The sequence below is a fragment of the Mustela erminea genome, chromosome 6, assembly GCF_009829155.1.
Source record: "Mustela erminea isolate mMusErm1 chromosome 6, mMusErm1.Pri, whole genome shotgun sequence".
In the NCBI taxonomy this organism is placed as follows: Eukaryota; Metazoa; Chordata; class Mammalia; order Carnivora; family Mustelidae; genus Mustela; species Mustela erminea.
The window spans coordinates 97940792-97954336 of NC_045619.1; the positions used below are offsets into that span (position 1 = coordinate 97940792).

General features: G+C 39.9%; 1 protein-coding gene across 3 annotated transcripts in view; it reads right to left on the minus strand.

Annotated features, from left to right (window-relative positions):
• The window catches only part of TAFA2 (TAFA chemokine like family member 2), a 468681-nt gene that overhangs the window by 372946 nt on the left and 82190 nt on the right, over window positions 1–13545 (minus strand). Inside the window, exon 1 of one of the 3 annotated variants that reach the window (XM_032348830.1) lies at window positions 10141–10627. The exons of the other annotated variants lie outside the window; for them this stretch is intronic. Within the exon in view, the coding sequence (XP_032204721.1) occupies window positions 10141–10145 (5 nt within the window). The 5' untranslated portion in view covers window positions 10146–10627. Of the gene's footprint in view, window positions 1–10140; window positions 10628–13545 lie in introns of those variants that run through there. 3 annotated transcript variants of the gene reach the window in all.

Here is a 13545-nt window from a genome sequence, read left to right on the forward strand (position 1 = left end):
GTGTGAAGTGCTGAATCAGTCTACTGTACACCTGAAATTAATAGAACATTGTATGCTCACTAACTGGAATTAAAATAAAAACAGGCAAGCAAAAAAGAGTCACCACAATCACACAGCTCAAAACGGGCAGAGCCGAGACAGGAGCACAGGCACTTCAGTCCAGATCCTGTTCTCTAAACTATGGGGACATACTGCTTAGAAGATTGGCCCAATTATCACACAAATTAGAGGAAGGTATGTTTCAAAGGTATTAGAATTTTCAGGAAATGAGGACAGAAATAACAGTAGAAATTCAGCCATTAACAGGTTTTTCTTAATTGCCCCATTTTTCGAATGCTAAGGGTGCTTGTGATGGTACCATTATTCCTGCCTACCTACCCCCAGATCTTGGGCCCTAGCCCTTGAAGGCCAGGCCTTACTCAGAATCTCAGTGATGTACTCAAAGTGTCTGGCTTGCACATTTTTAGAAAACTTTCCTACCTCATGATACCTACAACTGCAAGAGTGTCAGAAGCGTGATCCTCTGAGAGGAGGAAATGCAAGGAGGTGTCGGGCACTGGGTTATGCACTGGGCTACGTGCTAAGGCAGCACCTGAGAGAGGGATTATAATTGCCAGCCTGCAAGGAGTTCACATCTTGAGGGGTAGACCATCAAGAAACAAGTAAACAATTTAAATAAGTGTTATCTGAAGTATGAGGAAAATAAACATGGCAGTACGGTAGAGAATAAAGGGGATGGTTAGGAAAAGTCTAGAAAACCATGGTCAAGCCCAACACACTGAAATCTTTGAAGGTCAGCGGTCATAGCAGTAAATAAACTGTAGAAGTGATACAGCAAGAAATGATGATCCCAGCCTCCTTATCTGAGTGATACAGCACAAATGAAATTCTTTTAATAAGGTCAACCCCCAATCCTAAGTCAATATACCCAACTCTTGCACTAGCCTAAAAAAGGTTAAAAGGCAAAAATCCCTCTTACCTGAAGGGTCCTTCACACCTGATTCTATGAAACTCACAGTGGGTCTCCGAAAAAAACATAGGTTCCAAGAATCTGCTCCCCATCCTTGCCATGGTATTGTTCAACTCACATGTATCATTGTGCTGCTTATTTTTTGGATTCATATAACACAAAAGAAAACTAACATGGCTCAAAGTATATTCTTTTTTGGCAAATCCTCAAGTATGAGCCAGTCTTTGCAAACTGGCCTATCTTAGAAAGCCTCTTGAAAGATGAGATCTTTAAAATGAAATCTAAAAGATGAACAGAGTTCTACAAAAAAGAGCATCACAGATCTGGTTCAAAGGGCAAACTTTACAAAGACTGGTATTAGGAAAATGCCTCCCTATATTGCCGTATCTTCCTTAATACCTTTTTACATTATCATTTCCTACTGTCATTAAACTAGCAGGATGTTATTATCAAGAAAAACAAAGGGGTGACTTTTGGTTCTCTTATTTGGGGATAAGATTTTAGTATCTTTACGCACAGTCCAACTTCCCAGCTGGGTCCAGGAATGCCTATCTTCATGCCAAAGATGTTGCTCAGACTGAGATGTGCTCCTTCAAAAGTCAAGCATCCACACGTCACCAATAATACAAACACTAAAATGACTTAAGTATTATAGAGACAACAGTGGAAAGGTGAAGGAGCTCTACTCTAACTATACCTGAATCAAAAAGAAAAGTCGGGTTTTTTTTTTTTAAGTTAAAGTAAAAAGATGTGTAGCTCAACGTAGTTCTATTCATGGTGGGTGGGGGATGCAAAATATTAGCTAAAAAAATAGTTCATTTAGGGGCGCCTGGGTGGCTCAGTGGGTTAAAGCCTCTGCCTTCAGCTCAGGTCATGATCCCAGGGTCCTGGGATCGAGCCCTGTGTCGGGCTCTCTGCTCAGCGGGGAGCCTGCTTCCTCCTCTCTCTCTGCCTATCTCTCTGCCTACTTGTGATCTCTGTCAAATAAATAAATTTTTTAAAAAAACCTTTTAAAAAAAATAGTTCATTTAAAAAGGGCTTACTAAATTTGGCATCCAGGATTATAACCCCAATTGCAACTGTCTTCCTTTTTGTATGTATTCCCAGAAGAGGGTAAATGATCTTTAAGTTATTTTTAAGATTTATTTGAGAGAGACAAAGAGTGAGACTGAGAGCGAGAGAGAGCGCATGAGTTGGGGTGTGGGGGTGGGGGAGGCAGAGGGAGCGGGAGAAATAGGCTCCCTGCTGAGCAGGGAACCCAGTTTAGGACTCATCCCAGGACCCTGGAATCATGACCTGAGCTGAAGACAGAGGTTTAATGGACTAAGCCACCCAGGCATCTCTTTAAACTGTTTTAAGTGAAGAAACTTCCAAGTGTACAATGCAATTTCCAATATTTCAATAATGATAACTCAATATTACAAATGAAGCCAAATCTGCCTGTGGAGCTAGTGTTAACACATGGGCACAGACGAATTAGCTTGTCACTCACTGGCAATGTGCACACGGCTCCCCAGTCCACCAGACAGTCCTGCTCACCAGGCCTCCCCAGCATCACATGGATGCACTCAGGGGCTGCGGGGCCGGGAGGTGCATGGGTCTCTGCTCGTCCTCAAGGGCACGTGCCTGAAATCACAGGGCCTCACACCCTGGGCAGCTGTGCGGTTGGGTGTGCTTTTTGCACGCGTACCTCTGTCTGACTCCACTATCAGCTATTTCTTAAGAGCACTATTCTGGAAGAGATTATGCTGAGTGAAATAAGTCAAGCAGAGAGAGTCAATTATCATATGGTCTCACTTATTTGTGGAGCATAACAAATAGCATGGAAGACGTGGGGAGTTAGGAGAAGGGAGTTGGGGTAAATTGGAAGGGGAGGTGAACCATGAGAGACTATGGACTCTGAAAAACAATCTGAGGGGTTTGAAGTGGCGCGGGAGTGGGAGGTTGGGGTACCGGGTGGTGGGTATTATGGAGGGCACGGATTGCATGGAGCACTGGGTGTGGTGAAAAAATAATAAATACTGTTTTTCTGAAAATAAATAATTTATTTTAAAAAAAAAGAGCACTATTCTCTTCCTGTGCCTTCACTGATTATTTAAAAAGCCTTTATTAAGAATTATGTCCCAAGCACTGTGTGGACAAAACAGACATGATACCTGACTGCACAATGCTTATAATGTAAAAGGGAGAGAGACAGTCAACAAACAAATTTAATCTCACAGCTTGTACTGGAGGCCTGGTGGCTCAGGAAGTCAAGTGTCTTCCTTCAGCTCAGGTCATGACCCTGGGGTCCTGCGACCCAGTCCCACATCAGGCTCCCTGCTCAATGGGGACTCCACTTTTCCCTCTCTGTCTCTCTGTCTCTCCCCACCCTTGGAGAGCCCTCTCACTCTGCCTCAATAAATAAAATCTAAACAAAAAAAAAAAAAAAAAAAAAACCACACCCACTTAGACTGACACAATACTAGTGGAAAAACCATAAGGCTTGGCCCATGCATGGAATGGAAACCTCAGTCAAAGGCAGAGGGGCAACTGGCATAGGCTAAGGTGGGGAAACGGGGAGGAACCAGAGCTTGGTTTATAAATCAGGTTAAATATTATAGCACAGGGACTGGTCAGTGAACAGTACTGACCCATCTGCTTGATTACGTGTGAAATGATCACTTTGTTTGCTGTGTGAGAAAGAACTAATAAGGCAGCAAGAGTGGAAGACAGGAGGCTGGTTTCAGGGGCACCGCAGCAGTGCAGGCAGACCCTATCTCTTTTCAGTGAGGGAAGGTTCTTCTGTCCCCTCCCAGTCACTATAGCCCATTCTGAGTTTCATGGAGAAGCCTGAGTTATTAAAGACCTGGGATTCCTCTTTTCCTCTCTATGGCAAATCCAATTACCAGTGTGAGAAAAGTTCTCAACTGTGTTCACCATTCAGGGAACCCGCTTTGTCATGGAAGCTTAAAGATGTTTTAAGCTTGGGAACTCGATCCTCAGATAATAAAACTTTTACATTCCCTATAATACAAGGAGATATATCCTTCAATTCTATTGAAGATATACATACGCTCTCTCTTTCTCTCTCTCTCTCTCTTTCTCCAGTGGAAAGAATTTCATACTTCAGAAATGAAAATTTGATTTCAAATTTGATTTCAACAATGAATCGCATCACCTCAACATTTTATCACAGAGGTTCTTCATTTGAAGTCCAAACTTCTAAGGAAAGACCAATGAACTAACACCCTAAAAGTTATCAACAGAGCCATTCGTGCATAGAAATTTACCTGCAGAAGTTTGTAACACTCATCAAATGTGCAGTAATGTTCAAGAGTGACTGACTGAGCTTGTCCTTGACCTACCCCAGCAAACCTTCCCCTCACCCCCTTCTCACTGACCTGGCCAATTACAATCTTCCCTGGAACCAACAAATGGACAAAAAGAGAATGAAGTTGTTGGTCCAGTGGCGTTGCTCAGCTTGGGCTGCCATGGCCATGTCCCTTGACATACGGAAAAATCCTTATAAAACAGAACATGTAATAGACACGTGGGTTAAAAATAGGCAGAAATAGGTTTCTGCCATCATTGAGTCCCTGGTTCCACACATTAAAACCCTACTTCTTGCATCTCTTCCTCCAGTTCTGAGATTTGCCCAATATTCTTCCAAGGTACTTAGCTAAACAATTCTTTTTAAGCTAATTTGAGTTGAGGTTCTCTGTCACCTGCCACAGAATTAGTCCTGGCTTATAAAATATTCTCCAAACTTCAAAAATTATCTCTTTCATGTAGTGATCTGATATCAGAATCCAACAGAGACTTAAGATATTAAAATTGAAATTGAACCAAAATACAAATTCCTATTTGACCAGTTAACATTCAGAGATATTATTAGGACTTAGAGAGCTATGTACATTTTAGTGGATTTAACTCTAGTGGCAGAAATTAAAGCCTAATTAGGAAGCTATGGGAATCTTATTAAATTATATTTACACATTAAATGTTTGCCTAATAAATCTAATAAACCATAAGATCACTTGAGGTTACAAAGCAGATGGCATATTTTAGATAAATTTAAAAGAATTAGGCAGCTCTCATAAAATTCTTGCATCCAGTACATGTCATAAAAGACTAAATACTCTGTAATAGAAAAGGATCTGCAGGTCTTTTCAATGTGATTCTACTGGTAATGATGATATAAGGAACAAAAACTGGTAAATCACGAAATATAGAAACACTCTGCCTAATCAATAATGTAAGCCTCTAGAACATCCTCCAAATCAATAAGATATATAATAATGACAAGAACCACCTAGGAGAAAGTGAAAAAATAAGTAAATTGTAACACAGGCCAGAAACATTATCCAAACTATATTAAAAGTGCATTTAACACAAGAATGCTATCAGTCTTCTTAACTTCGGTAGCACTGACAATAAATAAAATTTATCTTTCCTTCTTCATACCGGAGAGTCATAACATTCCAGAAACCTCACAAGACTACAAAACAAATAGTTTAAAGATTCTCAGGCCACCTTTGCACTTTCCTACAGATTCCCATCTGCAGGCTTTTCACAGTAAATAGATCATTCAAAGTTTATAATTACTAAATTCAATGACCAGTTATCATTTGAGATGTTCATTATAAATTTCTTTTTTTTTTTAATTTTATTTATTTATCAGAGAGAGAGAGGGAGAGAGAGCGAGCACAGGCAGACAGAATGGCAGGCAGAGGCAGAGGGAGAAGCAGGCTCCCCGCTGAGCAAGGAGCCCGATGTGGGACTTGATCCCAGGATGCTGGGATCATGACCTGAGCCGAAGGCAGCTGCTTAACCAACTGAGCCACCCAGGCGTCCTCATTATAAATTTCTAATCAGAGAAAAATCAATGTACTGAAACCTCATTGTGAATGGGATTATTTATTATTATTTATTATATTCTTTTATTATCATATTTATTATTATATTGTTTTATTATTATTACTAATAAATTTATTTATCTAAACTTATTTAGATAAATAAATTTCACCAAATTGATAAGGAGGCAAATAATATATCAAACAGCAAGGCGCCAAGCCCTTGCTGGCTATGCTGTACATACATGATGTCCCGGCCTCACAACACCCCTACATGGTGGAAGTATCACTTCTGATACTTAATACATAAGAAAGCCAGCTGAAACTCACGGCGTTAAGTAATCTGCCCACATCCCTAAGTGTAAGCGACAAACCTGGAATGAACCCAGTCTAAGGTCAGCCCCTATGTCTTCACCCTATCATGTGGTCTCCTGTTAGCTACTCAAGTTATTTCTTCATTTAGACTATGTTTTAGCCAATAAATGATCATAAAAGGGGAATGAATTTTAGATGTAAATTTTCCTTTTAACATAAAAAATGAAATATATTTTCTTAATGTCTTTTTTTTTTAAGATTTTATTTATTTATTTGACCGACAGAGATCACAAGTAGGCAGAGAGGCGGGGGGGGGGGGGGGGCGGGGCCCAGGCTCCCTGCTGAGCAGAGAGCCCGATGTGGGGCTCAATCCCAGGACCCTGAGATCATGACCTGAGCCAAAGGCAGAGGCTCAACACACTGAGCCACCCAGGAGCCCCGGGAATGAATTTTAGATGTGAATTTTCCTTTTAACATAAAAAATGGAATATATTTTCTTAATGTCTTAATCATTAATACAGAGACTTCTTTTTTTTTTTTCATTTTCTTTTTTGCCCCTCCAGGTCAACCTTCTAATTATTCCCCTATGTCACTGCCTATGCCATTAACACCGCATAATAGTAGCTTTACACGCACACAGGCCCCTTCAAGTTTGATCTTTCAATCTGCTGTGGATGAGTAAACAAGATAAGCAGGTTGTTTAAGAACTATAGGTTTATTAGGAGTCAGTAAAATTCAGAAGAACCCAGAAAGTCAATTCCACGTCTGTTAGGAAGGCCCTGGACATCACTATTTCAGAGGCCTATTCCGTTAATTTCTTTACCTCTAGTGAAAGTTATATCCTAAAGAACTGATGTTTCAGAAAGCAGGACTTGCAGATAGAAAACCACCTTCAAACGCAAGAAGCATCAACGTAATTATACATTTATACAGTTTGGTCTGGGGTTTCTCGCCAACACGCTGACTTCTAAACACAGACTCTAGCAATGATATATGGAGCAGACTATTTTCAATCATTTACTCACCCATTGGCATCACTTTAAAATATTGTTTGTTATAAGCGTACTCTACCTCTTATCCCCTCCAGTCTTCTTAAAAGAATGGTGGGAACCTTCCTATAACAATGAAGGAGATCACTTTGTTGGGCACGCCCTGAATGCCACGCACTCTGCGCAATGACTTGTCGATTCTCATAAGCAACCAGGTCTCCCGGTAGTGGCTGCACACTCGTGTTCTTCCAACTGTGGGGTGCCAGTCACATATATTACAATATGTGTGATACTCTTTAGGGATGAAGCGCAATGCCTGTGGCAACCTAAAGGAAGGTACTATTTTAACTCCCACAGGCACTGAGGAAAAGAAGGCTTAGAAAGTGATGCAAATGGTGAGATACTTCAGAAAAAAGGGTCTTAATCACTGTGACAAGCTGCATCCTACAATTTCCTATAGAATACTATTTATTTGGGATGCTTTTAGACGAACCTATCATGGACTAAATATCAATGCCCCCCCCTTTCCTTTGTTTAAATCCTAACCCCCAATGTGATGGTATTAGGAGGTGAGGACTTCGGGAAGTGATTAGGACCTGAGGGTAGAGCCCTCATAAACAGGATTAGTTTCCTGATAAGAAACACAAGAGCTTGTTCTCTCTCTGTTATGTGAGGTTACCAGAAGACTAAACCAGAAGGTGGGAACTTATTAAGAACAGAACCATGCCAGAAACCTGATTTCAGCCTTTCAGGCACCAGAACTGGGTGGGGGTGGGGGGTTGCTGAAGTCACCCAGTCTATGCTATTTTGCTCTGGAAGCCCAAAAAGACAAAGACAGTAGTCATACATGCAGACACTCACATACCCATGCACCAGACCCTCACAATGCAGAAATGGCCTAGGATAGTCCCAGATTATCCAATAACAGTAACAAATCAGTGCTCTACAATAAACCAAGATCCGGGAAAGTCACAAGGATTCGAAGAGATCCCTCAAATGTAAGCACAGCTTAAAGAGTCAGCACTCCACAGACTAGGTTCCTTGACAATAACCCTGCTCACTTGAGATCCCTAAGAGTCAACATCCACTTGACTAATGGACCTAACAAATACAGTGTTGTGGAGAACATCAAATTATCAGACCATCTCGTCAATAAAGTCTCAAGACGCAAAAACCGTGACATACCTCAGATCCATAATTATGCTTATCATGAATTTGAACCTACACTTGAAGGTGTTTTGTATTTACCTGAAGATGCACACTCATCATGCAATACTTGGTTATCAAATTTCCTTAGGTTGAGTTAGTTCTTCCATAAACCCAGACCTCTTTTTTATCCTGAAAAACAAAGCACTATGGAATGCAAGTAAGTTTGAAGGAAGAGCTATAGCTGATGAGTTGAAGGACCCTCTGTTCAGCTTCTGCAAGAACAGTCCACTAAGGTGCACACACCTTCACCACCCTCCAGAGAGAGTTCTACTTCAACACCTGAGGATGGACTGTTTCTGAAATCTGTTTAAGAGCCCACTCATTTTTCTCATTTTTTGTTAAATATTTATTGAGTGCCTACTCTAGGTATAAGTGGTGAGAGAGTAATCAGCTCTGCTTGTGGGTTGTACAAAAGGTTGAAAAAAATTCACACACATGAAAGGCAGCATTTCTAATGGGTTTTGAAGGACAAGTAAGAGTTTGCCTGGTTAAAAGGCTGAAGGAGAGCTGGGGGGAACAAATTTCCTCTTGCTGTATAATTAACTTTAAGAATGTAAGAGAAATATGTTCTTCCCATTCTCATACCAGTGCTTCATCCTCCCTTGATGATATTTTCTCTGAGTTTAAAGTAGGTAATCAGGGGAGATTTACCGGGTCATTATTTGGATTAGAACAAAATACACAGGATTCAGGTAGAAACTATCGCTGTACGTAAGTTATTTTTCTAGATCCATTTAAAAAAATCTGCCACAGTATCTTGACTTTTCAACAGTTCATGTTGTGGAAACATGAGACATTTTTCTTTAAAAAGTATAACTTAAAGGTCACAATTAAATTAAACATCAACGTCTATTAAGATCAAGTTAATACTCCCTGAAAATTAGATCACTCTCCCCAGTGTGTATTTAAATTGGCAGCTGGTGACTAGTATAACGTGTTCCACATTGTTACCCCGCAGCCACACGGAAGCCATTACAGGGATGTAAAATATTGCTGATGTGATCCCTGAGATCATTTCCAGGAAACTCCAAGAGCTGAGCTACCTATTAAACAACAGTGTCAAATCAGTTCCAAAGTACTCTGGCTTTAGAGAACTCCAGAGCTACCTAGAAATCGAAGCAATTCCTTCATGATAAGACAGTAATGTACCCTGGACCCTACTGCCTCATTGACTTAAAGATACAGATTTAAAAAAAAAAAAAAAAAAAAAAAAAGACATATAATCAAATATATTCTGGTGGAGAAAAACTAAGCTAGGAGCTCATCATATTTAGGCAGACCTATAGTTTCCATGTATAAACCTCATGGATTCCATTAAGGTAGTCAAGGATTGGGGGAGATGTTTTGAGCAGGGTTGGCCCATCTCTTTCTTGTCTGTCTTATCAACAGTCTACCCCAATCCGTCTATCAGGAGAGAAAAAGTACCCAATTCCTACATTCCTTGAATGGTACTAGCCTTGGTTTCTCTTTCTACAGCACACCCTTGTACTCATGCAACATCTAGCCCTGTTGACAGCAAACATGTGAAGTCAGTGACATGACTTCCACTCGTGTGAATCAAGTTCATACTTGGAAAAGTTGAAGAAAAGCATCTGGCAACACTGCCCATCTCAGACTTATGACAGCTGAAATCAGAAACATCCAACCAGAGGGGACACCAATCCAAATATCTTCCATTCCTTCAAAAATGCTGTTTGTCCAAAACTGCTAGCATTCACCTTGCTAACTGAAATAACCTTCTTAAAATCTGTAACATTTGTTGTATGTCTAGCTGGCCACTTTCATTTCTGATCTCATCCTAAGGTCAAAGTTGCACACTTACCCCATCAGAAACTAGCAGCCACAGTCTGTTATTGTCTGGTCCAATTTACAAAGGATATCTTCAAATTAAGACAGCAACCAGAGATGTGCAGAACGGCTCTTTACAGACCACATGCTTCCTCATAAGCACCTGGGAGCTGGCCGGGCAGGATGGTATGCACTGATAGGAAATGATACAAATGACAAATGAGCAATGCCTAATTATTCCAGTGCTGCTCAGACTCAGAGACAAAAGCAAGAAAACCAAGAGTTAGGGATGAAACTCCATCCTCCTCTAACCCTATTGTACCTGTGTACCGCACTACATATTAATGTAACATCAAGCCCTATTTTTAGACCTCTGCAATTCCAGAGGCATAAATCATTCCTGTGCCACCAGTCACCTTTGAGTTAGCAATGCCAAGTTTAACATTTTGCAGGATCCTACAAATAATATAATTGAAAGCAAGTGATGTTTAAAATGAATAGTGATCACTTTAATAGAATAACATTAGCCTATAAATAGATTTTTTGAGAGAATTTATTAAGTAATAATTAAAAGAAAAAGTGACAAATGTGCCACTTAGCTAATTCTATCTTCACAATAGCTCTCATGGTTGAATTTGGAATGCAGTTCTTCTGCAAAAAATGCAAATGAAACAGTCTTGTTTTCTTTTTACATAATGCTGATTAATCCTCAGTGATTTTAGCCAAGAGGGTTCTCTCTGAATTGAACATCTGATTAAAGAAGGAAAGACCCAGCACATCTAAAGGCCTAAGTTGGTCAACGTGTTACTTTCTATAAGACTGGGACCATTGTCGGGGAAATAAAATGTAAAACAAAATCTTCTCCCAACTCAGGAATCTTCTTACCAAAGGTAGTAGAGAAAACAACAACAACAACAACAACAAAAAACTCCTATTTCTGAATTAATACTAAACCAGGATGAAATGCACATCACAGGCAGTCCACAAAGACATGGCGAAGATGGAAGGAAATCTTATTCTTGTATACAGACAAGCAGATAAGATTCACTACAGATGTAATTTCAAGATAAGCCACAACTAGTCCTCAGGTAAGAGAACTTGACGGCACCATCTGTCACACATAGTTCATCTAAAATTTACATGGTACTTGGGGTGACCATGTGTTACGTAATTGGCTTTATCCAGAAGAGAAACAAACTCTTCCTATCTTTATAACAGGAGGTAGTTTTCTAACTTGGTGCAAGATTCCCACCAAAGTTGGGCTCCTACCCTCCACAGACACCAGGACTGAGGAGCACTATCTCCTTAATGTTTACATTGCGAAGAGATGACTCGCATGGGACCCGTGAGTAGCTCAGTGGGTTAAGCCTCTCCTTTAGCTCAGGTTATGATCTCAGGGTCCTGGGATCGAGCCCCACATCAGGCTTTCTGCTCAGCAGGGAGCCTGCTTCCCCCTCTCTCTCTGCCTGCCTCTCTGCCTGCTTGTAATCTCTCTCTCTGTCTCTCTCAAATAAATAAATAAAATCTTTTTTAAAAAAAAGAGAGAGAGAGAGAGAGATGACTCACAGGTCATTGAGGAAGAGATTCCTGGGTCCTGAAGGTGAGGAAAGGCCCATTTCATTCTCAGAAGGATTTATATACATTTCAAAGAGAGAAGAAAGTACTTACCAGTTTGCTAAAGGAAATGGTCTAGGAAAAAGGGAAAAAGAAGTTCCTTCTCTTATTTTCAACAGAGAAAATGAAGACTCTTAATTTGTATTTGTCCTTACACCATATAGGTTCAGTAGGATAATCACAGTGCAAACTCATTTATAGAAGATGTGTGTCCCCAGAAGAGAAAATCAAAAACAAAATGGATAAAACGAAAATGCTTTCTAAACCATTAAATCAGCACAAATTAATACATCATGCCAAACCACAAGCATTATAGACTGCAATGATTATTGATAATATATTTCACCAAGGGAAAAGCAAATTCTTAATAACTCTTTGTTTTCTTGTCCATTTTTGACAAGGATGATGATGACCTTTTTAATTAGTTCAGAAGTAAATTGATAATGATAACCAAAGGGAAACATTTTCATTCCTCTGTTTGAGATTTTCTATACAATCATTAACCATTAAATATGTATTATATTGAGTACAAAGGGTAGTTTTGCATTCATCTAAATAATGCATGTCACCCTACAAATGACAAAACGTAGAGCAGAGATAAGGTAAATGAATCAACTGAGCAAACCTCCCAATCAGTCCTATAGTTAGAACATGTATTCAGCTCATGATGTAGCCCAGACACATAGTTCAAACTATTTAATGAACTTTCTACCTTTCTGCAGTAATTTCCACTAAGTGCTCTTATACAGCATCATCTAATGTTAGCATTAAGAGGGATGTGTAATACCAATCAATAGCCAAATAAAACAAAACCACCAGAAGTTAGAAGGGGATAATGCAGAGAGTAATGCTTTCTGATGAGACCTTTAGAGGGCAACATCAAAAGGGATCATCAGGAGCTGCAGCCATTAGCGGATCACATGCACTGTTGACCAAGTTGCTAACACAGCTCCTCTTTAATAAAAAAAAATAGGTGCCATCTTCGTTCTTGTTACATGGGCTTCTATTCCTCTAGAGAAAAGCTTCGATAAAAAGGAATATCATCAAGAAAAGAATAAAGGTTTAATGAAAACACTAAGCAGAATCCTCAATTCAGACATGACCCAGAAACTCTTCTGGTTTTTCGTGGTTGGGAAGGTGGAAAAGAGGCAAAAGGGAAGGACTGCTCAATACTGTCCAACCTAAAATCTGTCCTCAGATCTGATGGGTTCAGCAAATTAAAGGGAAGCCTAAGAGAATCACTGAAGATGGCATTCTGGCCTGCATGGGGAGCGTCTGTAGAGCACCAGCTAACTTTCTGTAGTCTGTTCTCCTTTAATTTACACGAAGAGAGAACTGTTTCTCCAGCACTCACCCCTAACTTCCTACTGTGAAGACAGCTGCCTTATTTGCCTTTCAGCAAATTAAAAGTTAAAATAGCTTCACTGTCAGGAAGAGCAGCAGCAATGGAGATACTTGAAAAAGAGCTTCATTTTACCGCAGTGGATGGTTACAGTTCCAAAAGATCACCCAATCTTTTGAATCCAGGGGAAAAAAAAAAAAAAAAATCTCCCATGAAAGGAGACCCTTCCTTTACCAACACATGACCACACTCTCAGGTGTCCCCTTCACTGACGAAGACCAAGTGGAAATCCCTAACAAGGAAGATTTTGCTTTCTGAAGTCTCATGCATTGATTTTTGCTGTCATATTCTTACTGTTAAGAGTCACTCTCTTTCCATCACTGCTAATAAAAGTCATTAGTAAAAAGTTAAAAGCAAAACATAAATTTAGGTCACTCTGAAGTTTGGGCCACAGCATAAAAATGTCTCTAGTATTTTCTTTTA